Source organism: Zeus faber (assembly GCF_960531495.2).
Source record: "Zeus faber genome assembly, chromosome: 16".
Taxonomy (NCBI): Eukaryota; Metazoa; Chordata; class Actinopteri; order Zeiformes; family Zeidae; genus Zeus; species Zeus faber.
The window spans coordinates 13,255,133-13,281,856 of record NC_137202.1 but is presented as its reverse complement, the minus strand read 5'-3'; the positions used below and the strand labels follow the sequence as shown (position 1 = coordinate 13,281,856).

General features: G+C 43.8%; 1 protein-coding gene across 1 annotated transcript; it reads right to left on the bottom strand.

The window, feature by feature from the left end:
* Window positions 1-7,374: 7,374 nt before the first annotated feature.
* tm9sf2 (transmembrane 9 superfamily member 2) lies at window positions 7,375-26,532 on the bottom strand. The gene is made up of 17 exons (XM_080016795.1): window positions 26,265-26,532; window positions 24,502-24,569; window positions 23,865-23,958; window positions 23,613-23,740; window positions 22,985-23,114; window positions 22,090-22,214; window positions 21,311-21,422; window positions 20,868-20,947; window positions 20,232-20,340; window positions 19,303-19,435; window positions 18,852-18,971; window positions 16,591-16,648; window positions 16,319-16,478; window positions 12,675-12,826; window positions 12,458-12,569; window positions 10,202-10,373; window positions 7,375-9,300 (listed from the first exon to the last, which is right to left on the bottom strand). Exons 1-17 carry the CDS (start codon window positions 26,400-26,402, stop codon window positions 9,233-9,235), a joined length of 1,959 nt encoding a protein of 652 aa, XP_079872921.1. The 5' UTR covers window positions 26,403-26,532; the 3' UTR covers window positions 7,375-9,232.
* Window positions 26,533-26,724: the final 192 nt, after the last annotated feature.

Below are 26,724 nucleotides of genomic sequence, written 5' to 3'. Positions count from 1 at the left end.
TATAGCATGCTATATTCTTCCATATAGTATACAGTATGTCTATACAGTATACTATATACTTCCATATAATATACAGTATACTATATGTATAAAGTATACTATATACTTCTATAGTATACAGCATATGTCTATACAGTGTACTATATGCTTACATATAATATACAGTATACTATATTTATATAGTATACTATATACTTCTATAGTATACAGCATAATATGTCTATACAGTGTACTAAATACTTACATATAATATACAGTATACTATATTTATATAGTATATTATATACTTTCATATATTATACAGTATAATATATCTGTACAGTATACTATATACTTTCACATAATATGCAGTATAATATATCTATACAGTATACTATATACTTCCATATAATATACAGAATACTGTCCCTGTGAAAGCCTTCAAACCAAAATACCTTCAACAGAATATTGAACATGGAGCATAAATAACCAACACACTCCTCAACACGTTACAAGAACAAAGCATGGGAGTTTGCCGACTTCTACTTCCCATAAAGGCCCTGTGTGTGTGTGTGTGTGTGTGTGTGTGTGTGTGTGTGTGTGTGTGTGTGTGTGTGTGTGTGTGTGTGTGTGTGTGTGTGTGTGTGTGTGTGTGCGTGCGTGCGTGCGTGCGTGCGTGCGTGCGTGCGTGCGTGCGTGTGTGTGTGGGGGGGCTGAAAAGCAAAGTTTTGTAAAGAAACAAGAAATAACTATGTTCAGGGCTCACGGAGGTTTTCAATCAAACTGCATAAAAATCACTTCTAACCGTTTTATTCCACATCGTCGGCTGTCCTTCGTGGAGCCCGGTTCTAACTGAAGGTATTATCATTGGAGTTTGACAAAAAAGACAACAACATTTATAGCACATTGAATTGATTTCATTTGGGACCAGGGTCACAAAAAGTTCCTCGATAAAAGAAATTCTATATTTCAAATCAGATGTATTTTTTTATTTTCACTGGAGCAGAATGGGGGTTTTCACGTGATTACGCTGCGACGCGCCGCCTCGCTCCCACATCAGGGATCGGTACACTCGCTTGTTCGGTTTGTTTCAGGCTCTTCTCCGAAAAAATCCTAACTCTTCGCAGGAGTTATCCATATCCGACTTATTTTCAGAAGCCCTAAATGATTTACGGTTCGCCCCATGCTCTGTGGCTGCTGAGTGAAAGTGGAGGTGATAATTGCTGCTCTTCGTAAACCGCTGCGGTAGTTGCTCAGAAAAAAAATAAAAAGACAAAAAAAAAAAAAAAAAAACCTGAAAAAAAAAACAAACAAAAAAAGTCACAAGAGTTTACACTTGATCCTCAAAATCACAGCAAATGGGAGGCAGTCTTCGAATAATATACAGCATAAAACTTTTTGGGGGGTGGAAAAAAAACCCATTTTTTTTTTGTCGACCATGAAGTCTTCACCGGGGCAATATTTGCTTGATATGATTTTTTTATTATTATTTTTTTTTTCTTTCTTCGTTTTTAGAGTTGAGAGTATCTCTATTGTCTCCTAAAAATGAACTGCACTTTGGAGAAAACATTTTACAGTCGACGGACCTGACCGCAGCCCGCTTGAGGTTGTGCCACTCGTTTGAGAACAGAAAGTATGTCACGTGCCGTAGTCTTACGAGGAAATGCACATAGAGAGCCAGATCACACACACACACACACACACACACAGTTGGGGATGTACGAGTCCATCACATATGTTGATGCTGAAACCAAGCCTTGGCACTTACCAGAGGGTAAATGACATCCATAGATTTTTACAAATTGATGATAGATTTACATAGCAATGGAAAAATCTGCCTTTTCCTCTCCCGCTTTGTGACCCAGTGACCAAGTTATCGTTTTATTCCTTTCAAAACAAAAAAAAAAAAGTGACGGGCAACAATTACGGGGCTGGACAATTATCGACTGGTGTCACACGGAGTTAGGATTAGATTTTGTTCTCCTGTGTAAATCTAGTCTACCTGTATGTTTGGTCTAATAGCTTGTGCGTCACGACAGGTGTGTGTGTGTGTGTGTGTGTGTGTGTGTGTGTGTGTGTGTGTGTGTGTGTGTGTGTGTGTGTGAGAAACCGAGAATTAACATTTGACACTTCAGCTCCTACTCTCAATGAACGCATTGGTGTGTGTGTGTGTGTGTGTGCGTTTTTGTGCTCGCACAGACGTCTGTGTACCATGATGTTGAAGATGTTGAATACTTGCCATAAAGAGATACGAGACTGTGTTTACCTTGATTGCTTATTATCGCTGTTTCTTGCTGTATGTGGGTCTGTATGTATGACAAGCTGGACTATATCTGCTGTGTGGTTGATATATTTTATGATTGTTTATTATTGTGTTAAAATCTATTTTCCCATGTTACTTTATTGACTCATTAAACATTAGCATACAAAAGCTGTGGTGTGGTTCTGTGACGCCTGCGAGGAGACCGTAACATCACTGACACGGCCCCAGTGTCAGTGATGTAGCCACCAAGGGAATAACTGTGTTAAATGTGTTGTTGTTTTTTTTGTTTTTTTTTGTTTTTTTTAACGTCAAAATGCTCGGTGAAGTGGCAAAATCCCGCCGTCGGGAAACGATCACGCGGAACCGACTGTGAGCAGATAACCCCTGGCTCTCCTCCTCGTCTCACCTCTTCCGGAGTTGGAAATCCCATTCTCCGCGGTGCGTGTCCTTTACAAGCACCTTTTTATCCGTGCAAATCGACGCGATGCGGTGCAACAAAAAAAGCGGGCGGACGCCGACGCGAGCCGCCTGCAGGACTAAGCCCCTGCCAGAGGACCCAGAGAAAGGGTTCGGGGGTAGGTGGGAGGGGGCGCGAGACCCACCGTCGGGATACCACGCCGTTTCCCTGGCGACCGGAGCCGGAGTTGGTAAAGATGGCTCTTTTGTGGCCGATCTCTTCTCTCTCCCTCGGGGGCCAAGGCCACTCGCACGCGGGGAGAGAGGAGGAAGCGGAGAGTGGTTGGAGCGTTAATGGTATGGACTCCATTTGAGTCGTGTTTGCTGACGGTACTATCCCAGAACGGCGCGTTTCGCTTTCGGATATCTGGACGTAGAAGAATCTTTAATTATCACGCAACACACCACACTACAACACATGCACACACACACGTGCATGCTTTGGATGGTGGCCGGTGAAATGAGGCCTCTGTATTTAACCCATCCTGGCTTGTCCTTCCTCCGGGGGGGGAAGGGGGCAGCCAGGAGCAGTGGGTAGCATTCGTCGACACGCCCCGGGGACCCCCACCAAAAACGTGTGCATGTTTTTGGTGGGGGTCCTTACTGACGTTTGGTGGAGGAAACCCCATGTGAGCACGGGGAGAACATGCAAACTCCACACAGAAAGGCTCCTATTTGGGAGATAACCCGCCCGGAGCACAGTGCCAACAGCACCCCAGGCGGGAATCGAACCAAGGACCTTCTTGCTGTGAGGCAACAGTGCAATGCACTGCAGCATGTAGATGAGGGCCGTGCGGGGGATGGAACCCAGGAGCCCTCAGCACGGCTCCACAAAGACATCTGTGCACGACTGATCCCAGAGGTATTATAAATACATCCCCACACACTCTGCCTCTATGAGATCGTTTTAAATTTGTTTTTAATAGATATGACAAAGCTGATCAAGTATCCAGCTTCATCGTTGGCGGCTCCTTCAGAGCAGGGGTCTCAAACTCAAAGGGACCTGGGGGGCCACTGGTCAGGTTGTCTTCTTCTAGAGGGGCCGTGTTGAACGTCAAGGGAAAACCCGCCTGTTTATTTTTACTTCTTATTTTTTTGTTTTTCCTTTGTTTTGTATTTTTCTCCAACACGAGTGAATTGCCTCGTAATCCTGCTAGAAATGGCTCTCTCGTGAATATTTAATTCTGTTTTATATTTTGAAAACGTTAAGTACATTGTGTGGATGAATTAAGATTCAAGATTCATAAATATATGCAGTGAAATATCTTTGCAATGCACCAGGAGATTATGCACAATAAGCTCTTAAAATACTAAAATGTGCGTAATCGACATGGAGGTTCAGAGGTTGTGATTTGAAAACAATGTATTTTTCGGGCCAGAATAATCAATATATTCACTATATCACCATGTGGGCCACATTAAATTCTCTGGCTGGCCGGATGTGGCCCCCGGGCCTGCGGTTTGGGGCCTCTGTCTGTAGCAGGTCGATCCACGCAGGATGAATCCTCCTGATTCCTTCCTGTAATTTTCCAGCACCTCAGTGGAATCCTTCCCTCTCCCCGTGTTTGTTGTCGCTGTTCATTGATTTGCAGTTTGTTTACCTTCGAGCCAGCGCGCTGCAGGATCTCGTGACTCTTAACCGCATCCGACTGTAATTTGGCAGGGCACTGTCGGCGACGTCCAAACGTGTTGAATGTTCCGTAAAAACCAACTGAAGTGCCGGTGTTTTCCACCGCACTGCATGTTGCTGGTGGTTGTTTGCTGGTTTTATTTCAATTGAGGTCGGCTGGACGTGTTGCCAGATAATTAGGGTACCGGTAAAAATCACCCCTCTCTGTTTTTCTGTTTGTGATCATGTGTCTGCTTCCTCACTGTGTGTGCGCGCACGCGTGTGTGTGTGTCTTAACTTGAAAGAAGAGTTGAAAGAGCCACTCAGCCAATCAGATCCCCCGCTGAGAGCCCCTGCTGGGCTGAAAGGGAAACCCTGCTGATTTTAATCTGACTGAAGCAGCTCACACAGAGCACAGGCCAGAGCTGTTCGCCCTCTGCTGCCTGGGTGTGTGTGTGAAACGGCTGGAAAGAGACAAGAGCGTGTGTGTGTGTGTGTGTGTGTGTGATTCCGCTGCGGGATAATCGCAAAGAAATAATGAATTTAACACGTGCACGTGTGTGTGTGTGTTTGGAGGGAGAAGACAGGCGGGGGAGGGAGTCTCTGCTAGATGGACTGGACTACATGGATAGACTGGACTCCATCAAGCCTCTGTCACACACACACACACACACACACACACACACACACACACACAAACACTAGCTAGAGTTCAATATCTATGATTTACAATATACAGAACATAAGGTTTGTATTGTAATGTGTATCAATTCCTATAAAATAATACAACAATGGGCTATATATATATATATATATATATATATATGTGTGTATGTATATATATATATATATCTGAGAATCATGTTTCAAAAAAGTGTTTATTTGATCTTATTTCATACTCTATGTATATATTTTAAGGTATCGTTAGCTATTCATTATAAACATTTTAAGTACAATGTTTGCACATTCCCGTCTGTATTTCAGTAATTTAACTTTATAATTCTCTTCCTAATCCTGTGGAAAGGTTTTCAGATGAAAGAATTGTGCTGACCATGGCGGTGCCAGAATACTCATGAAGAAACGGAACTTTTATTTATTTATTGTTTACTTTCAACAAAAAGAACCGTTTGGAGACGGACGTCCCATCTTGACGTTTGCAGACGACGCCCAGCTCTCCGCCTGCGATGGGTCCCAGCCTCACGTGGCCGCGTGCCTCCTGGCAGGTCAGCTGGGAGACAAAGTCCAACTCCCTCGCCCGCTTTGCGTCGCCGCCGCCATGAAGACGTCGCGCCGCCATAATCCCAGTTCCGACGCGGACCAACGCAGCAGCAAGGGAGTGATTCTACGGCGGAGGTCACACCTTCGCACTCCTTTACGGTGGAACGGGCCAATCGCATTATCTGTGGCTTTGTTAATCCTAAAAAAAAAAAAAAAAAAAACTAAAAAACAACCGAACGGGGGTGGATAGAAGGATAGAAGGACACGCAGAGAGAAAGGGGGGTGGAAACACAAAAAGCATGTAACGTGAGCAGAGTGCGTGCACAATCCATCGCCTCCGTGGAGAACACAGTGGTCAGTCATTGTAGCGGCACAATGGTCGGGGCTCACTGTCTGGGAGCGACAAAGGCTGGGACGGCTGAGGCCTTTTCTCCTTGTTTTCTTTTTTTTATATGGGCTCCGGGTACTTTAGAAGAAGGGGGGAAAAACACCAAAAGGAAAACCCACCCCATTCGTTAAACCCCGTTTGGATGTGTGTGTGTGTGTGTGTGTGTGTGTGTGATGAAGAGATGAGGAGTGGGAGAGACACAAAGCCTGACTGTCCATGCGCCCGTCTTTGAAACATTGCACGATAATGTGAGCGAGCGTGAGCGAGACGCCACATGTGGAAAGTGGGTTTTGTAAAGGAGGGTCGATAGTGAGAGGTAGAGAGAGAAGGGTTTATGGGACAGGCAATAAAATTGATGTCTGTCGGATCCTATCCCGTCATGGTCAAACAGGGCTGGAGGATATCGAGAAAACCGAATATCATACGTTTTGACTAATCCCTTGATATCGAGAGTTTGACGATTCTTTGGGGATGACGATTGGTGCTCTCCTGAAATATGTACACACAAACAGCCATTAGTAACGTGTATATTATGGGCAAGCAGGTGGAGGTGTTCATTAGAAAGCTCTATGACGTACAGATATATTGCACTATAATGCAGCCTTAAAGACAATGTTTGACTTTATCACAATATTACGATAATCAAATTCAAAACTCTCGTCGCATATCAAAATAACGATGTCGCCCGAGGCTGATGTTAAAGAAAAAAAATAAAAAAAATACCACAAAGGAGGCATTACCATGGCAACCGTGAGCATCCTGTTGTTGTGACAGCTGAGCGCGGTGCTGTACGTTGGTCAAACCGCCGAGACCCAACCCTGTCCTACACCAGCCGTGCACAGTGTGACCGCAGTGTGTGTGTGTGTGTGGTCAGCCTGTCCGTTGTAAGGCCTCAAGCTTTTGTCCATCCTGAAAGACTCAGCAGGACGAGGACAGACCACGCCGGCTCAGTGTGGCCCGGTCGTCGCACGGAAGCGCTGCGTGTAACCCGTTCCCCTGGCACCCCCTCCATACCTTGAGACAAATACTTTGCCATTTCTCTCTAAATTCACTGTGACAGCAATGAAAGACTTTTTACCCGTTAAAACCGCTATTAAAATGAAGCAAACTAAAAAGAGTTAAGACTCCTTGTTGGGATGAAATATCATCAAACCAACCTGATATTTCGCAGACCACAAGAGCTTGACCGCCTCAAATCCGATGATTCCTGGCAAGCAAAGAGATTTCCATGTGATTCTCCTAAGGAATGGGAAAAATGTGTCCTGGACTTGAACATCTTAGCTCAAGTCCTCTGGTGTTACGCACTGACGCGGCTTCATATATAGCTTCGACAATAAGTGCATCATCGCCAGGAACTGCTATAGATTCAATTGATGAGGTGGCGGTGGTTTCTTTTTTCGAGGGCACAAAACTCGGACAACCTTTTTTCCTGTTGGAAAATTTTATTTATTTCATTTCCTACAATTGCCTTGTCATTTTTACATTCTATTATTGGAACAAGCGGAGTAAAAATAGTAATCAAATAGCTACGCCAGCGGCTCACTTAAGGGTTGGTGACGGGCGCGGGAAAATGAAGGCTGGAGCACACGATAGATATTGAGCCACTGCCTCGTGAACGGTTGTGGAATCCTTTACGTTTCTCCTTCATTAGTGACACACACACACACACACACACACACACACACACACACACACACACACACACACACACACACACACACACACACACACACACACACACACACACACCCCCCCCAAGACCATCCAAGGAAGGACAGGAGTCACCACACTGCAGGGTCCAACGGCTTTCCTCCCAAAAAATTCCCGACGAGGCACAAAAAGTCAGAACAAAAAAAACATGGAATATAAAATTAAATAACAGATTAAAGTGTTTAATGTCTCACCAGCCACAAACAAACATAACAACACCCTCCCCTTCCAAAAACCCCACACACCCATAAAACCAACTCATAGAAACAATTTGAAGTTAAATGAATGTAGAATTCCGCTCAGTGACATCATTTTACATGAAATCAACGCCCTTTCAGTGCATGAATTTTTAATTAAAAAAAGGTTATTAACAATCAGCTTCCATCACCAGAAATGCCTTTTTAGTGTCGAGGCTAAATGTCAGCGGAATTTGTAGATTGATCCCCATGAGCCGTTTGGCCTTCCCAACCGAAACAATACACTACGCTTTGATATTAAGGGACGGAAAATGACCTCAAAGCGGGTCGCCTCCAAACAGTCACCTTGTAACATCTGACGGTGAGGGCTGACCATAAAAAAAAAAAAAAGAAAAAGAAATGTTGCTTCGAAGTAAATGTCTGGAGCTCATCTCAGCTCCGATGCAAAAGGGAAATTATTTTTTACCCTTGTAAGAAAGAACTCACAAAAAGAGCTTTTTCATGTCCTTCAGAGCGATTTAATGCACAGCAAAGAGTTGAAATCAGTTAGTTTCTGGCTATTATCGTGTACTAAAACCATGTTATGTGCAAAGAAAACTTGATCCAACAGTGATATTACTAAGCAGAAAGTACAGCTGCTTTCTTTTTTCTTTATGTTGAATGATACTGTGGCATTAAATGTTATCAGACCGCCTGAAAAAAGGTGTGAAACTGAAGTCTATCGGCGCCGGGAAAAAAAAAACTGGAGTCGGGGCGCTCCGCATTTCCCGTTAAAACAAAACAACGACTGCGGCTTTCACAGGAGAGCAAAACCTCGACGCAAATGGAGAAGGAAAATGCATTTTCTCTTCTTAAACAAATCTTTCATAAATGTCAAGCACACGCACACACACGTGCAAGCACAGACATATACATATACACACACACACACACACACACACACACACACACACACACACACACACACACACACGCGCCCGCAATTTACAAATCGCAGAGAAGAGGGCGAAGCAAACCTGAACGTGTAAAGCTTGGATTAATTTTACCGGCGGCGACGTCTCCTCGTCAGACGGAGGACGGAAGAGCTCGTCGCCGACGCACGAGGGGAGGCCCGCCGCGGCGCGACTGCGCGTCCTCGTCTCGTTCGCGCACAAAAAATTAGGAAAAAAAAAATTTTGAACTTCGCCGCTGTCCTGTATGCCACCGAAAAGAAAGGACCACAAGCGGAAACGGAGAAAAGGTTCCCGCGGCGGGGGAAGGAGGAACACATGATTTAAAAAAAAAACAAAAAAAAAAACCCGGGGGAGCGCGGAGGAGGAGCCACCTCTGTCTTTAGTTTGTAGAGTTCTCGGTCTGTGGTGGAGGGGGAAAGCGGAAGCGGAGGAGGGGAGAGTCCGTGTGGGAGGACGTCTTCAGTCCACCTTCACCACGCTGTAGATCTTGGTGATGAACCAGAAACAGGCGAAGAATCCGATTGTTCCTGTGGAGAGACAGACGGATCGTGACAAAACCCCGATTAATGCGCAGAACGCAAACTGTTCTTTTTGGCTCCCTCCTCAAGATATCGCCCATCGTTTGGTCAAATCTAAATATGTATGCCTGGGTGCACCAAGATTTTCACGTTTTTCACGGGCAATTCTGGACTAAGAGGGGTATTCGTTTTGAAATATTGTGTGTAAATCTGATTCCCATGTCCAAAATATGTCATAAAAATTACCTTATTGCAAAGATTAAATAACGATTCAAGGTATAAACGATTGCCCCATTGAACTGCCCCATTGATCTCTGTCGCAATGTAGCTGAATGTTATTCTCCCTTGTAAGTCGCTTTGGATAAAAGCGTCTGCTAAATGACTAAATGTAAATGTAAATGTAACTGCATTGAAGCACAGTGAGAAGCTGCAGCGGAGCGGTACCGTAAGTTCCTCAATAATAAATAGTAAAAACAGAAAGGTGTCCTTCTCGCTTGGCTTCCAGGCAGTATTCTAAACTCATCTCGGGAAACTATCAGCGGCATTCTACCGAGCCTTTATGGCCGGAGGAGTCCATGAAGTAAACCCTTACGGGCAGCGCAGGAATCAAAAAGAACATCTGACTGCGCTCAAAAAAATTGAGCAATGTTCGGGAATACTTGCACTCTAGTGCTCCTTTAAAAAAACAAAAAAACAAGGAACATCTGGAAATTCAAAAAATAGATAAATAAAAAAGATTTTGCGATTTATTACCTGTGTCGGAGGGACTTGAGTAGGGGTCACGTAAATCACCAAATCAAAGCTTCTCACCAAACTCTAAAAGTTTTTGTCTTTTTACTAGATTCTATATAAAGATAATAAAAAGGAACACAGTGCAAGCAGACTCCTCTTTCTGCATTCATGTACGTACCGGTGAACAGGAAGAAGATCAGAGCCATGATCATGGTGTATCCGAAGTAGAGTATGGTGCTGGCCAGCCCGGTGATCTGCAGCTTGGAGAAGAAGTAGTGGATGGCGTACACCAGGAAGTAGGCGGCCGTGAAGCCGCTGGTCAAGAAGGATCTCCACTGCCAGTGGTAGTCCTGCCGCCAGGACGGGGGGGGGAGAAAACAAAAAAACAAAGTTGAGGAGCTTTTATTGCGGAGCGTTTGGGAGATGTTCTCACGGTGTAGGTGATCAGGGTGCCCCGATCCCTCGGCGCGACATTCCCTCTAAACAGTGTGATCGGTGTGAAGGCCGATCGGATGACGCCAAACAGAGGCAATTTCTCTTCCCGGTTATTCACGGCGGCGTTTCCCCACACATTGATTCATGTGCGACGGCCTGGCACAACATCAACATATAAGACCGCCACATATTCATTTTCTATTTATTTATTTTATTTACTAGAATAGTGTTTTACTCCCTCCCTCTCTCCCCCCTCTTCTCCGTTCACACTAGAGCGGAGATCAGGACCCCAAAAAAAACAAAAAACAGGCCTGACCCGAGCCGACCCTGTCACGGGCCCCGTTCCATCGGCTCCATTTATGGGCCCGGCCGAAGCCCGAGCCCATGTGCTTCGTTGGGTTGGCTGTTCATAAGTGAGCTTTTTCCGAGTGGTTTGAATGACAAAAATCTTTCCAGAATTATGTGTGGGGAGCTTACTGAACAGCCTGGCAACATAACTGACGCAATGAGATAACAGTTGGACTTTGCGGATCAGAGCGAAATTTGAACGACAAATCTGTTCGGAATTACGCACAGGATCTTAATGAATGAACTGAAATGAGGGATGGGGGGGGGGGGGGTGGAGCTGGGAGGGGAGGAGACACGCGTACATGTTGCAATATTATAACATTGAATCTGATAATACAAATAACATTCTGATGATCCTGCTCATAATTATATATAACTTGAACATAACTCAGTGAACTGCAGTGGAGTTCTCTCTCCTCAGCGGTGCACCAATCACCCTGTGGTTCCATCCACTGCCCTGTCCAGACAGCGGTGTAGACGGATGCACGTATTTATTTTCGGTTTGATTCCTACTTGTCTGAAAAAACTTTTTTTTTTTAAATTTTATTTATAAAACATGGCTGAGTTAGGGGACTGCCCCGATCCCTGCGTAATGGAACGAACCAAACAAACATCTCATCAACGTCTCCCCGCAACTTTCCGTTGCTGTGGGACTTGTCTAAGTAAAAACTAGATGCTTTTGTGTAAAACCGTTACTTGTAAATAATAAATCCTGCACTTCTGGAACAGGGAGAGTTTCCCAACCAGACTTTAATATGACGGCGTTTGCACTCGAGTACGTACTTCAGTTGAGTAGGCGGTCCTTCAATGTCGCCCCGGACACATTTGTTTACACTGCGAAAACCATGTGGCCACATGTGGCTCAGACCAACTCCCAATGTGGTCTGAGCGATAGGATTTCAGACCGCATTGGGTTGGTTTACAGCTGGCATCGGAGCCGTTCACTTGGGATCATCACCAAAGACGCATGTGAGTCTAAATCCAAAAGCTTTGGCCCTCGTGCGTCAGAGAGAGAATGGAATATGTTGCCTGATAAACAGTTGTCATTTCATGATACTTTTTCATCTCTTAATTTGAATACTTCATATACAATGTTGACACACACACACACACACACACAGACAGAGAGAGAGAGACAGAGAGAGACAGAGAGAGAGAGAGAGAGAGAGAGAGAGAGAGAGAGAGAGAGAGAGAGAGAGAGAGAGAGAGAGACCTTAGTAGGAAAGCCAATGACCAGTTAGAGTTGTCGTAATTTCTGCCATTATTGCTCTCTTAAAAGCAAATACCCTCTGGACTTTATTTTTAATCATTTGGAGTCAACCTGAGGAATCGGCATCAGAATCTTAAATGCATCCAGTATCAGAATTTAATAGATTCTGATGCCATTCACTCAGGTTCGCTCACAATAATCGAAAATAAGGAATTTTAATTTTAAATAAATCAAAGTCAATTTGACACTGGAACGACATATAATACTGATGTTGATTAATAAAGAGGCTGCAGAGAAAGTGTATTGGTTTAAATGAAAAAAAAAAAAAAAAAAAAAAAAAAGAGTGAGTCATTTCTTCCTATCAATTCACATGATGGATATCTAACCAACAACAGCAGGAACCGCCGCAGAGGTCACGTTAGAGCAGTGCAAACCGTTCACCTCGGCACAGAGATGGAAGTAGCAGAGCAGAATGGTCGCCTCAGAGCAGGTGATGAACAGGATGATGAAGACCAGAAAGAGGAAGCCGAACATGTAGTACATCTGGTGGGACCTGGAAACACACGCACGCAGACGGGAAAAGGTAAAATGGCCGCATCGAAGCGGTACAGGGCCGTCCCTTTCCTGGATTCTTTCGTGCAGTCTCATCACTTCTCACCAGATGGAGTTGAGGATGAAGAAGAGCTGGATGAAGATGCAGCCGAAAGGCAGGATTCCTCCCATGATGATGCCGGGGAGAGGCTTGGTGTAGAACGACTGCTCTGGGATCTGACGGGGAATCTGATTGGTCCGGACCGGGTGCTCGATACCCTTGAAGAGGCAAACCAGTCAGTGAGGAAACCAGCCAAATGAATCCATGTGTCCATCATTTGGGTGGTTTTCTTAAGTACCTCCCCAAAGTAAAGGGCAATAGCCCGGGTAAATTCCAGTAGTCACCTTTTAGAAAGTTAAATTCAGGTATTTTCTGGAACTTTATGTGAACCCTGGTGTGTGCATGTGCCCACGGCTCGGTATGTATCACGGTTTTTGGGCCACGGTGACGGTACAGTACCTTTATATTTAAGAAAAAATGGATACAGGCAGTCCTCGGGTTACAAACGCCCAACTTACGAATCTCTCTGTGTCTCTGTGTGTGTGTGTGTGTACTGTAGCTACATCTATTTTTATTTTCCAGCTGCAGGCTGGAACCCTATTGTAATGGTACGGCAGCCCCTTATTGTTATTGTAAGAGGAAAATTAACCAGAAATTCTCTGAATTTTTAAGCCTAAAACTGTCCGGAAAAGCAATTTCTGCCTAACACACGAATACGGTTGATGTCTTGTTTGAACTGCGCTGTGTGAGAGAAAAATCCACATGATCAATCTTGTGAATGAGGTTTTACATGTTTTGTATAGGACAATAGTCTTTTGTATGTTATGTAACTTTTAAAAGACATTGCCTTGGCAGTTTTTTTAAATGAGTCTCTCGGAGTTTATATGAAGAGAACAAATAAGCCTAAACAATGCCTATTGTACTACTGGAAAAAACAGATACTGTTCCATCCTCACTCAACCTTGTGTGGAGATATGGTAACTTGACAGAGCCTTGTGTGTTGGGTGTTTTATGGCATAGTCAAACTGTACCTGTGACCTGAGTTTGACTGTTAAATCCTTGTATGAGCTCCTGATTTATATGATTTGATTATTGATGATTGAGTTGGCATCATCCTGTAAATGACAAGCGAATCAATGTTACACAACCTGTCATCAGTATGAAGCCTTCTATGTCAGTAGGAGGAGTAACCTGGTCAGATTTTATTCTGCAGAATAAATATCTTTAATACTCTCCGTTTTGTTTTCCTGTAGCCGGCAGATTAACCTCACCGACCATGCAGGAGAATTTCTTTAACAGCTGTCACAAAGACCTCGTGTTTGTTTCATCCAAATCGATCCACATACAGAGCAGATATGAGCAAAAAAAACTACCAAAATAAAACTATCTGAAAGACATACTTTGGATTCCGATTGAGAATGTGCAGTTGGACCGTGTCAAGGTTGGAGAGTGGACCGAGTCATTCTGTACTTGTTCCACGTTAACAAAATATTGATTTACGTCGATATTCATACAGCTTCTTACCTGATATATGTCAGTAGATCTGTTCGATTGATATTTTAAATCCGTGGTCCACATAACTTTGCCGGATTAATGAAAAATACAATAAACAGTAATCCACAGGGTTCGTCACCGCATTGACTGAAAGCACTAAAATGTGTGAGTGATGCGTTCAAAATCCAACAAGGGATCGGAAAACTAGAAGCCGTGAAATGGTTATTACTAATATATTATTCTTATTCCATAATAATTATTTAAAAACAAAAGGTATTTAGAGATTTTTAAAATTAAATATATTTATTATTATTGTTATGAAAATGAATTATTGGAGTTGTTTTTGTCATTCTTAGAAATGTCGAAAAATAGCAGAAAAGATAAGACAATAATGACTCAGCTATTTCGAACAATTATTTAGAACTGACCTTTTTTCATAATGCTTCATGGAAGTGCTTCATGCTTAATGCAATGAAAGATGCATACATTAAATTAGATGAATGTAATTACATTACGTTTATATGTCCAGGTCACTCTGAAGGTCAGTCACAATATTCTAAAATAAACAATAGACGTAACTACCCGCAGTTTTTGTCCACAATATTTGAACATTTAGTAAATTGTGATGCATTTCACATAACACAAATAACTGTATTATATACCTAACGCCAATAAGCTGGACCCTGCATATTGCTGCCTGCAACTAAGTTTATTATTATAACTGTATTATCATATTTAAGGTGTTTCAGGTAAAACATATACTATACAGGTACTCCTCACTTAACGACAGAGTTTCGTTCCTAGGACCAGGTCGTTAAGCGGATTGGTGGATAAGCGAGGACCTGTGTTACTTCACGGTAAAGGGGCGTAGCCATTACGAACGGTAGAGTAGTACAGACTGCAGGAACGACACTGACTGAGAACGGTGATTAGATGACATGTATACAGGGTATATAGTGTATATGAAAAAATGGATACATTTTGTGTGTGTGTGTGTGTGTGTGTGTGTGTGTGTGTGTGTGTGTGTGTGTGTGTGTGTGTGTGTGTGTGTGTGTGTGTGTGTGTGTGTGTGTGTGTGTGTGTGTGTGTACTGTAGCTACATGTATTTTTATTTTCCAGCTGCAGGCTGGAACTCTATTGTAATGGTACGGCAGCCCCTTATTGTTATTGTAAGGGGAAAATTAACCAATGTTTACCATGTATACAGTGTATATATACTATATATAGTGTACATAGTGTATATAGTATATATAATATATAGGATATATAGTGTATATAGTGTACATAGTGTATATAGTATATATAGTGTATATAAGGGGTGATACCCGATGAGATGCTTGATGCTGAGACGCCGCACACGCAGTGTGCATGCAGCGGTATTGTACAGAGCGCACAATACAGATAGGTCAGAGAGCTGGTCCTAAGTCCCAACGGTTGTTAAACAGGTAGGTCCTAAAGTGAGGAGAACCTGTATGCTAAGACAAACATTTTACTAATTGACACTGGATGTGAACAGCACTGTATGTAACTGTTCCGACTTACATACAAATTCAACTAACAGACAGACTTAAAAACGGAAGTCGTACGTAACCTGCTGACTGCCTGTAAATCTATTTTCAAATAGTTAAAAAAGGAGTTAAAAAATGTTTTTTATAGTGATCTGCCATGAATAACTAGTGTGATGTTCTGTGTGTATGGGGGGGTTCATCAACGAGACGCTGTTCCCTTCGCTCCTACAAAAGAGCCGTTCAAAAGTGGATCCTAGGGGGTTATTCTCCGAGTGGACACCTCAACCCTTGGGGTAGTTGTAATATATGTTTGTTTTTCGTATTTAAAAAGGGTCTCAATCGATAAGCAAATCAGACAGCGGCTCTAGGTCTCTGGTATAAACGCATTTAAATTCATTGTACTCCTTACAAAAACATTTCTACGTAGTTTAAAATTTGTGTTTCTATTGAAAAGGTTGCGTGGCTGGGCACGCGGTTGAAGAAAATACACCGGTCGCGCATAAATAGAGAAATGATGCCCGGCTCTTTGCGGAGCCTGCAGCCAGTGGAGCTCCAAAAGTGGATTCAATAGGAAGCGTACACTTACGGCACGCCGCGCTGGCCGACACGTCAGGTGGACTTCCACCGTGATATCGTAATACGCTTATTGAACCGTAGGGGGCGTTCCATAACATACCCCGTACCTTAGCATCCCTACTATTTACTCACGGCCTTCTTGAAGCCGAAGTAGGCGCCAATAAAGGTGAGCGGCACAGAGATGCAGAACCAGAGAGCCAATATGGCGACCAGGGTGCCGAAGGGCATGGCGGCGGACGACCCCTCGCCCCACAGGATCAGGTTCATGACGAAGAAATCTGCAAACACCACCCTGGAAAGACGACGAGAAAAAGAGAGCGAGCGTTCAACAGCAGCAGAACAAGTTAGCCACCCCGAGAGACCCAGGGGGCTAGATGACGGTCGTTTTTAAGTGTGTCCCTTACCCCGGGCATAGGAAGGCTGTCAGCAGAACATTAGTCTTCCACTTCTCTCCTCCAAAGGCTAGAGGGGGGCAAAAAATAAAATAAATTATAATTCATATATGTATTCTTTCCCCAAACATAAATAAGACCAATTGGGTTAGTTATCAAGTAGATCGAGTTGAGGTCGAACACCAAATAGTGTTGCACAACTTATATTCACTTTTTAGGCCCATGTTCTACTGTATGAGTGTAAGTTGGTATAATATAAATTGTGAAGAGCTGCAATACCACCAATCATGCTTTTTTAAAATCTTTTTTTAAGGATAAACCCTTGACTCATTTTATGACAATTTTATTATTATCTTTGTATTTATTTATTTTTTTAATCAAGGAGTTTGAATAACAGTTTAGAATACTCGGTTATATTTTACATAACATATGGATTATATATTTTCAACATATATAATAATAATATACACGGATCAGCCAGATAAAGATAAAACCACCCCTAATAACCCCTAATATTGTGTAGCTCCCCCTCGTGCCGCCAAAACAGCTGTGACCCGTGGAGGCATGGACTCCACAAGACCTCTGAAGGTGTCCTGTGGTATCTGGCACCAAGGCATTAGCAGTAGAGCCTTTAAGTCCTGTCATACTGTTTTTACACCAAGATTTGCGGGTATACCCAAGATTTTTCTAACACGGGTAAACCTGCTTAAAACAGGCGATCAACGGCGTTCCCATTGCCAGAGTGGACTAGAATGCCTTTCTTTTTTTTCTGGTGTGTCACGTTCGGCGTCACAAAAGAGCCGGAAAAGGGGCACGTCATGGTTCCAGTGTGATTGGGGGTCAAAAACCCCCCCCCCCCCAAAAAAAAAAACACAGTAGAAGCTCGCACTGCGCGCTGCTCTTCGGTGGCAGGGAGCCGGTTGGGAGACCGGCTTGGGGCGGTGCTGGAATGGCTTGGAGCGTGGGAGTTCTACGCTGTGTTCCCTACAGAGTCATCCCCACACTCAAAACATTTCAAGGTCCCGCATGCGGGAAAAAAAAAGTCAATAACTTCTGATTTTGGAGTCTAAATCAGATATGAAATTTTCGAATGATACACAGATATTCTTGTCTATTTACGCCAAGTTCCGGAACCTCAACGTGCGTCGCATCGCATAGGTAAAGGGGCAAAAATTAGCGTGTTGACCAGGGTGGTATTTTTTGCCGGGTCATTTGTCCCGGGACTGAAACCCGGGTGTAACCTTTCAGAATTATGACAAATGTCAGATGTTAGCAGGTTTTAACCCTATTTGGCGCAGTGAAAAAAGTGAGGTGTGACGTGGGGCCCCCATGGATCGGGCTTATTCCAGCACATCCCACAGATGCTCGATTGGACCTTAACCCCGGCCATCTACATGACGTAGAAGAAAATGTGATTCATCAGAGCAGGCCACCTTCTTCCATTGCTCCATGGTCCAGTTCTGACGCTAATGTGCCCATTGTAGGAGCTTTCGGCGGTGGACAGGGGAGACCAAGACCTGTCGATTTGGAGATGCTCTGACCCAGTCGTCTAGCCATCACAATTCAGCCCTTGTTAAAGTGGCTCAGATCCTTACGCTTGCCCATTTGTCCTGCTTCCAACACATCAACTTCAAGGACTGACTGGCATTGGAACGAGATGATCCTTGTTATTCACTTCACCTTGGCAAATCGGTGTATATCTGAGGTTGGTAACTTGCCTGTCATGTTGTATTTAACAAGGTGATTGCAAGCTGCATATATTATCCAATTGTCAAGCCTTCAAAACAAAAAGTTAAATGCTTTGGTGAAAAAAAACAAAAAAACAAATGGGCCTGGTCGGTACAGGTGGAGTTCGCCTTTTTGGCCAATCCGGAACAAATTGACAGAGTCCTTTGTTACTGTGTATGTGTGTGTGTGTGTGTGTGTGTTTTGGGGGAGGCGGGGTGTCCATGTACTTGTCCGTACGCCCCTGTCCATGCGCCATGGCCGCTGGGTGACGCTGATTGGAGCTAACGAGCGCAGATGGCTCCGCACTGACCCCGCAGCTCTTTACATCCACGGCTCTTTCGCGCCTCCCCCACCCATTGTTCCCGCTCCAAAGGGAACAAAGATCCCAGAAGTCTGGAACCCACGTCCAGACTTCTGGGATCTAAGATTAGTTTTTTTTTGGGGGGGTGTAGCAGAGGTGAATTCTGAGGTGAATCCCGGTTTCTTTCCTAAGTGTAGTTGCAGCTCTTTGTTCCATTTCCCCCCCTCCAGCTGTTTCTGCTTACATTTGTAAAAACGAGCCGCTATGTAGCCCGCGGGCGTTCCCAGCAGCACCCACAGCACCACGGCGCAGGTCATCAGCGCCCCGCGGTTCGCAGGTGAGAGGAAGCCCAGGCAGGCGAAGACTGAAGGGAGGGAGGACGCGGTTAATAAAACGTTCGGTAACTTGACGATACAGCGGTTGTGATTCCTGTCTCCGTTTTAGGATCGGAGCGAACCTGCGTACGTATATAAAACATAAAAACAATAATTAAATAAATAATAATCAATCAAAAATCACCTAATTGATAGGATTGAACACATATGGACTTCCTATGTAGACAGATAATTTAAAAAAAACATAAATTGATATTCAAATAATAATGATCAATATTTAGTTACTGATAATTGAATGTTGACTTTTGATAATCATCCACTTTTTTTGAGAAGTTGAAATATGATTTCGCGTGCACTCACAGAGGGTGACAAAGGTCATGATGAAGATCTGCGTTCCCGAGCCCAGAAAAACCGACAGCAGCATTCCCTTCCTGGGCGGCCGGAACACGTCTCCGTGCACCAGCTTCCAGCCAAACTCCTCCTGGGCGTCCTCCTGCAGGACGGAGGAAACAGGAGGATGGAATACTACACAACACTTACATGACATTATACTGTCGCTCTATATTGATGATCCAATTGATGGTTCATCACATCCCCAACATTGTGTACTCATGGCGGCACTGATATCCCAAATATTACAAAATATATCAAGTTTACGATATTTAAGTTGTTTATAGTTTTTTTTCCCCCTTACATCTAAACGGCTGCATACAAGCTCAATGACAGTCTGACTTACGGGTAATAAAGCTGGGAAACAACCCCACAACTTTGCATGAATAGTACATAGGTAAAAATATACATAAATTCAAATAATTTAATAAAGATGTTAATAAAATGTGATATTCAATTACATTATAAATAATTTGAGATTATATTTAGATTATATTGTTTCGATATCCGAAAATTGAAATATTGATGCTTTGTTCCGAAGCTACGCAACCATTTTTTTGCTTAAATTAAATATGACCGTAAATACAAATGAATTGAAATACAAACTCTGCATTAGACTGAATTTGTTCCGTCAAATATTTTTGCTATGCACATCAGATGGTACACTGAAAAGTTGGTAGCAGCTCTCATTATGTATGAAATGTCAAGATTTAGATACAGAATCAAACCGCGAACCGTAACCGCATCGAATAATAACACCCTGGCCATTACACAGTCCTGAATGAATAGAACTAGAAATCTGAGCCCACCGGCACTGTGCTAAAAAAGCTCAGCGTGAGAAGGCTTTTTCTCACTCTCACACTCACACACACACACACACACACACCACAGTTACTTACCACAGAGTCCATTTGGTTGTATCGCGCGATGTCTTTATGTAGAGTCCTAAGCATTATCATGGCCACCATACCAGACAGGAACAACACGATCACCAACGAGTTCATTATACTGAAAACACAGAAAGAGGCAACTCGGTTAGATGCCTTCATAACCTCTGCACACAGCGTTTTTTTCCAATGGAATTAATCAGTCGCAGCGTCGTTGTGTGCATTTGGGATGGTGGCGAGTGGGGAAGGACACCCCTCCCTTCTGCTGCTACAATCATAATGTAAGGCCACACCTAAAGCCTTTCATTGATTCAAATTACATTTAATATTTTCACACATCACTATTATTATTTTCTTTTTTTATTTTGCAAACAGATTAACATGTACTAGGGAGATCTGTAGCAGGCAGTTCTACTGTGGACCTCTGTAGAACAGATGTGCGCTGACTGGTGGTGAAAACTGGAATTGCAGAGGGAAAATTGACATTTAATTGATCTTGAAAATCCGCTCACTAATGAATATTCAAATATCCGTGGAATCTTACTCAAATTCATCTCAAAATGTTGATTAATTTCAAAACAAGTGTCTGTAGTTCTAAAACATAACCTGGAAACAATGTAAAATGATCCCAAAACGTGCATTTCTCACCTGAACCACTGGATGTTGGTGTGAGGCATGGACTCTAGGATGTAGTCCCATCGAGAGGCCCAACGGATATCTTTATCCTCCTGTGAGACACACACACACACACACACACACACACACACACACACACACACACACACACACACACACACACACACACACACACACACACACACACACACACACACACACACACACACACACACACCACCTTTTCACTGCCTGGAAATGGTATTCCTTTGTATTCAACCATCAACATCTGAGATCAAAGTCTAAAGAAAATTGTTATTAGGTCAAAGTCTATCTTGTAAAAAGACTTATTAACCAGTAACTTGTAATGACTGTGGCGTATTCATGCTCTTCTTCAAGCACACACGCACACGCACACACACACACACACACACACACACACACACACACACAACTGCCAAGAGCAATCCACGTACCACAAAGTGGACGGAGTAGGTGTAGGGGATCTTGACCTCCCCGCTAAACTTGTTGCTGAGGAACATTGGCCCCGCCGCACAATCTGGCTCGTCCACATTGGTGTGCTTATAACTATTGAAGAGACAGAGAGTTGCAAAGGGAGAGGGAAGAAGAGATAATTTAGGAGTAAGTAATGGACACATATTCAGGGATAACAGTGTAAATGTGTCTCAAGGCCCCCACCCACCCCCATTAAAGCTTTATTTTTAACACCCTGGTGATGTATTTGACCTGAAATCAAACCGAAAGGTAGTACAAGCAATTTCAACGAGGTGCAGGTAGACATGCTGTGCTAACATGAAGCAGCCCCCGAGCCTCAAAGAAACATGACATTTCTTCTGAAATCAGCTAATTCAGTCCGAGCTCAGCGTTCACCACGACACCCGAAAACTCCAACATGAACGCTTCACTTGACAGGCTTTGTGTCTAGCCAATCAAATTCTGTATGTAAGCACCAAACTACTTGTTAGCAACCCTTATTCAAATAGAAGCCATATATATTGAACCGGAACCGCAGCTGTACATTTGTTCTGGCTTCCTCCAGTCGGAGATTTACTTTAAAACCTGTTTTTATTCCACTGTTTAAACTGTTAAAATAGTTTCTCATGGAGGTAATTCCACGCTCACTTCTTCCTACTTCTGCTTTTAATTATATTCATGTATATTCATTTCATTTGGCTTAATAATATCTCACATTTATTTCCCAATAAACCAAATCTAGCGAAGTCCAACCGGTTACCTGTTGGGTTCCATCTTGGCGGCCACCAGTCGCGCAACAAGTTTTTCATTCTCCACAAGATGGTAGTTAATGGTGATGTCAACGTGGTTGAATATGTAGAAAGTGTCTTTTTCGTTGAAGTTGGACTGAAAAAATTAAATAAGGAAAACAAGCCGTTTAAAAAACCAAAACATAACAGACCAACAAATTATGAATATGAATCCAAATGCAATGCAAAACTCTCAATGAGAAAACAACTAACCAACCAACAGGGGGGGGGGGGTGGCACAACTGACATAATTTATTACAATTAAAACAGTATTACATTGAATGCAAATAAATACAGAGCGATACTAACAGTTTACCTCCCTATTTCAGAAAGATAACAGTAAATTAGCCGTTTTCAAAACGATAAAGCTTTGTTCAGTTAAGGGATACTTTTTCAACTTGTTAACGGTGTAACGTGAATAATGCTGCATCACTTTTTCCCATTATTATATCATTATCCTTTAACATTATTTTCTTGTACATTAAACAGGCCACATCACATAAAGACCACTGTGCAACAGCAATACACCCGGTATGAAGCTCGAAATGTTCAAATCACTGAAAAGTAAAAACAATTAAATGACATGGCGTCATAACACCATTTCACGGAGTAGCTTGGGTCGGTTAAGCTTCTTTTCATTTCAGCTCGCTTTGCATTTTCATCAGAAGTCGAGTTTGGTTTAAATCATGAGGAGCTTGTACTAGTACCACAACACCCACAATGTTTAAATGGTTGGACCTCATTCTAACTATATGGCACGGTTGGACAGTGCTGTTGTGACTTCCAATATTTTATAGCAAAGCGGTCCAATGTCACGTCTCCATTTTTCCACACAACATCATGAGTAGCATCGTGTGCCCAACTCACATTGACAACGCAGGCGTCTTTAGGTCGTCCTGCCTCTGTCACGTAGCAGCCGATGGGGAAGCCGGGATTACAGAACTTCTGTCTGTCTTCAACGTTGTAGCACCAAGTGACAGGCATGTTGTCCACAATCCTACACACACACACACACACACACACACACACACACACACACACACACACACACACACACACACACACACACACACAGACTTTGACGTAAGCCGTTTCCGCACCGACCCGTTGTAGGGACTCCCTGAGGGGAACCAGGAAACTGGGGCGCTCCCGCTGACAACTAGACACCATCAAGGGCTGCATTTTTTTTTTTTGTTGTTGTTGTGGTGGTTGCATTTCGGCTTGTGCCCCTCAGTCCCTGCCCTGGAGTAGAAGCTAAAACGGAGTTCTAAGAACTATGATCGTTCCTTGTTCCTGCAGTGCAGACACAAAAAGAACGGTTCTTCGAAAAAGTTCTTAGAATTATGAAAAGGCTCCTGCGGTGCGGTATAATCGTTGGCCTTGGGTTAAAGGATAATTTAAGTGTACAACACAACTTAATTACATGAGGGGTTTGGCCACATCATGGGCTCTATTGTGTTTTCATTGCGTGCGTGTATGTGTGTACACTACCTACCAGTGATGCTGGTAATTAAGCAGCATGCCCTTTTTCAGGAAGTCCAGGTTGACCTTGTCTGCTGCATTGTTGGTGTTGTAGGACTTGGTGCAGACTGTCTTGCATTTCTCTTCTTTTTTAAACTTCAACTGAAACACAGAGCAACAAAGTGTGTACTTTGATTAAAAGATTGAAAAAATAAAATAAAATAAAAATAAAACTACCACGACACTACTAAAAAGAAAATGTTTACTCCACGTGTGTTTGAAGTACCTTGTAGGGGGATGGTTCGATCCTCTCGCCAAACAAGACCTGTCCTAGATTTTCTGACGGTCGTTTCGCTTTTGACACTGCACAAAAGTCAAACCTAGATAAAAAAAAATTATAATAAAAAAAAGGGAAAAAAAGAAGAAGAAAGTCAATGTTGAAGTTCAATCTGAGTTCATCAAAATGCTGCGGGGCATGCTAAGCCCGTAATATATGGAATCAGAGGGCGTCTTCATTCAATACTGATTTATTTCCAATCATTTTCTACCAATACTATATTTTGATTGATGTACCTGCTGTAGAGGTTATAGTAACAAGTTCATGCAAACGGTTGAGGAAACCGTGCGCAAGCTCAAGTTCTACATCACATTTTGCGTGAAAGTCAGTACACTGCCCCATCTTGACTAGTCCACATTCCTTGATTTGACTTAATTTACTTTCTGCCTTCGATACAAGAAGCCTGTGTTACCAGTTTCCGTAAATCACTTACACAGAGAGATGGAGTGAGAGAGAGAGAGAGAGAGAGAGAGAGAGAGAGAGAGAGAGAGAGAGAGAGAGAGAGAGAGAGAGAGAGAGAGAGAGAGAGAAAGTACAAGAAAGTCTGTCAGAAAGACACAAGCAAGTTACTATTCGGGATACTTACGCCGTGTACTCGTACGGCAGGACGGACTCCACTGAATCCAGCCTGTTCACAAACAGCTCGATGCCCGACTAGAAAACAAGAGAAAGTGTCTAAATAAAATGGAGGGATAAAAATACCCACAAAAAAATATCAGAAAATTACAACCCAATAAAAAAAAAAACAACAAAAAACACACTTTGAGCCATTTTAAAAGTCCTTGGTGTGAGGACTCCCGCAGGAGCTGCTGGAACAGGGTTTGTGAAAGGAGATTGTTGGGTGGGTGAGTAGTTCCTGCACCGGAGTGTGCTTAGGAGGATTTTAAAATAAAGTCTGATGGGCACGGGGAGCCAATGAGGCAGGAAAATCGCCGGTGTCATCATGTACGAGGAGTCTTTGAATTTCTGCCATTACTGGTCGATGCCCCACTCATGGGACACAGGAGTTTGGCGATGACATTGAGAAAAGCCAAATTTGCAGCACAAATGATCTGCACGTCGGTAGAAGAGTAACCTTTTCTATTAACAAAATACAGTTTGTGTAGTGACGAAGATTTTATTGCTGGGTGTGCCAGGTAAACTGCTCCAGTGATATTGATATTGCTCCCCGTGCGCCTGGGCTCATACGCAAGTTATATGTCTCAAACACATAGACCGCGTCCCCGTAGACAGCAGTGACAATTCGCGCATACCATCCAACACTGCGACAAAGTCAGTTTGAAGTTCTGCCTTCGACTTTTGCGCCTTCTGGCTTTCATGACAGCGGTGGTTCCTCTCAGTCTACTACCAATCAGTTGTTTCCAATGTTGTTCCCAGTCCTCGCCCATTGTCTGAATGTAGTAAACCGTGCGCAACACAACAAAGACACACATGCACAGGCGATGTCCATTGTGGTTTCAGAGAAGATTATAACTACGGACACCCCAGCGCGTTGTGGACATCCACTCAGAACCTGTCTTACATGAACTATCTGCGGGGGAACCCTTGTGAGTGAGACAGTTGGTCTTCTCCTCCTCATCATCATCATCATTTTGTCAGGTCTTAATTGGTGGCTCAACGTTTTTGGCAGAACAGGCTGTTATAACCCTGGAGGAATGCAGGCTTTCCCAGGATCGGGCCCACCCTTCCACCTGAGGGGCTTCCATAAGGCATTCAAACCAATCGCAACTGAGGCGTTTCGTCCAAAGCGTGCGATGGCGATTGCAGGCCGTGAGACGGAGATCTTTCGCGGGAAACTCATTCTGGATTATCCACCACAATACACACAGACTGACATCCGCACAGTCAACAGCCGCACAATCTATTTAAAAGGACAAAACAATAAACATTCAGGGAGGTGTATATCAGTCTATATCCCGTATGTTGACTTGAACAGCTTGCATTAGATAGATCGTGTTACAGTAGATCACATTAAAACAATAGGCAATGGTGAGAACTTACAAAACGATGGACATTTTGCAATCTAAATGCAACCTAAGAAATAACTACGACGTAGAACTTGCAATATACAATAATCCTAAGAATAAAAAAAAAAGCCCCTATAAAATGCAACCTCCCTATCAACAATCGACACTTTCAAAATGCGCACGTTTGGGGACAAAAAGAACACAAGAAAAAAACTGTAATATACTGTGTGTCCCGGGGTGAAAACAAGGTGAGCGCGTCTTCTAGACGGCCGCCGGTAGGGCTGGCTTTCGCCGCCAAACTGCGACGCTGTCGCCGCCAACTTAACAGCAAGCATCCGCTCGCACACCCGCGGCGCTCGGCTGCCCGGGTAGCCGCCGTTACCTTGCAGCTGCTCTCCGTTCCCTCCTCGGTCTCGCAGAAGCTGACGGGCGCCAGACCCGGGAGGTAGAAGCCCAGCGCGCCGCCGAGCAGCGCTGCGCCCAGCAGGGCGAGGAAGGCCGCGCGGCCGCTCGCCTCCATCTTGCGCGCCCCTGCGGAAAAGGACCTCGCCGGAGGAGCGCCCTACGCGTCGTAGACGGAGCCCTGCGCGCCCGTCGCACAGCGTGTGGTGGGAGACGGCCCGACAGCTCGCATACCGCCGCGCCCCGTCCTGCCTGCGTAGCCCACTTCCTGCGGACACGTCGTCCGCCTGCCCCGGATGTTTTCTTTTGGAGCGATGCATTGTGGGAGAAGCGGGGGGGGGGGGGGGGGGGCGGCGCGAACGACTCGTCCTTCTTGAAATGAGCCGGAGCTTTGGGAATCTTTCCCGCCGGGCGAGGGAACGTTCGACCCGCGAACCTGA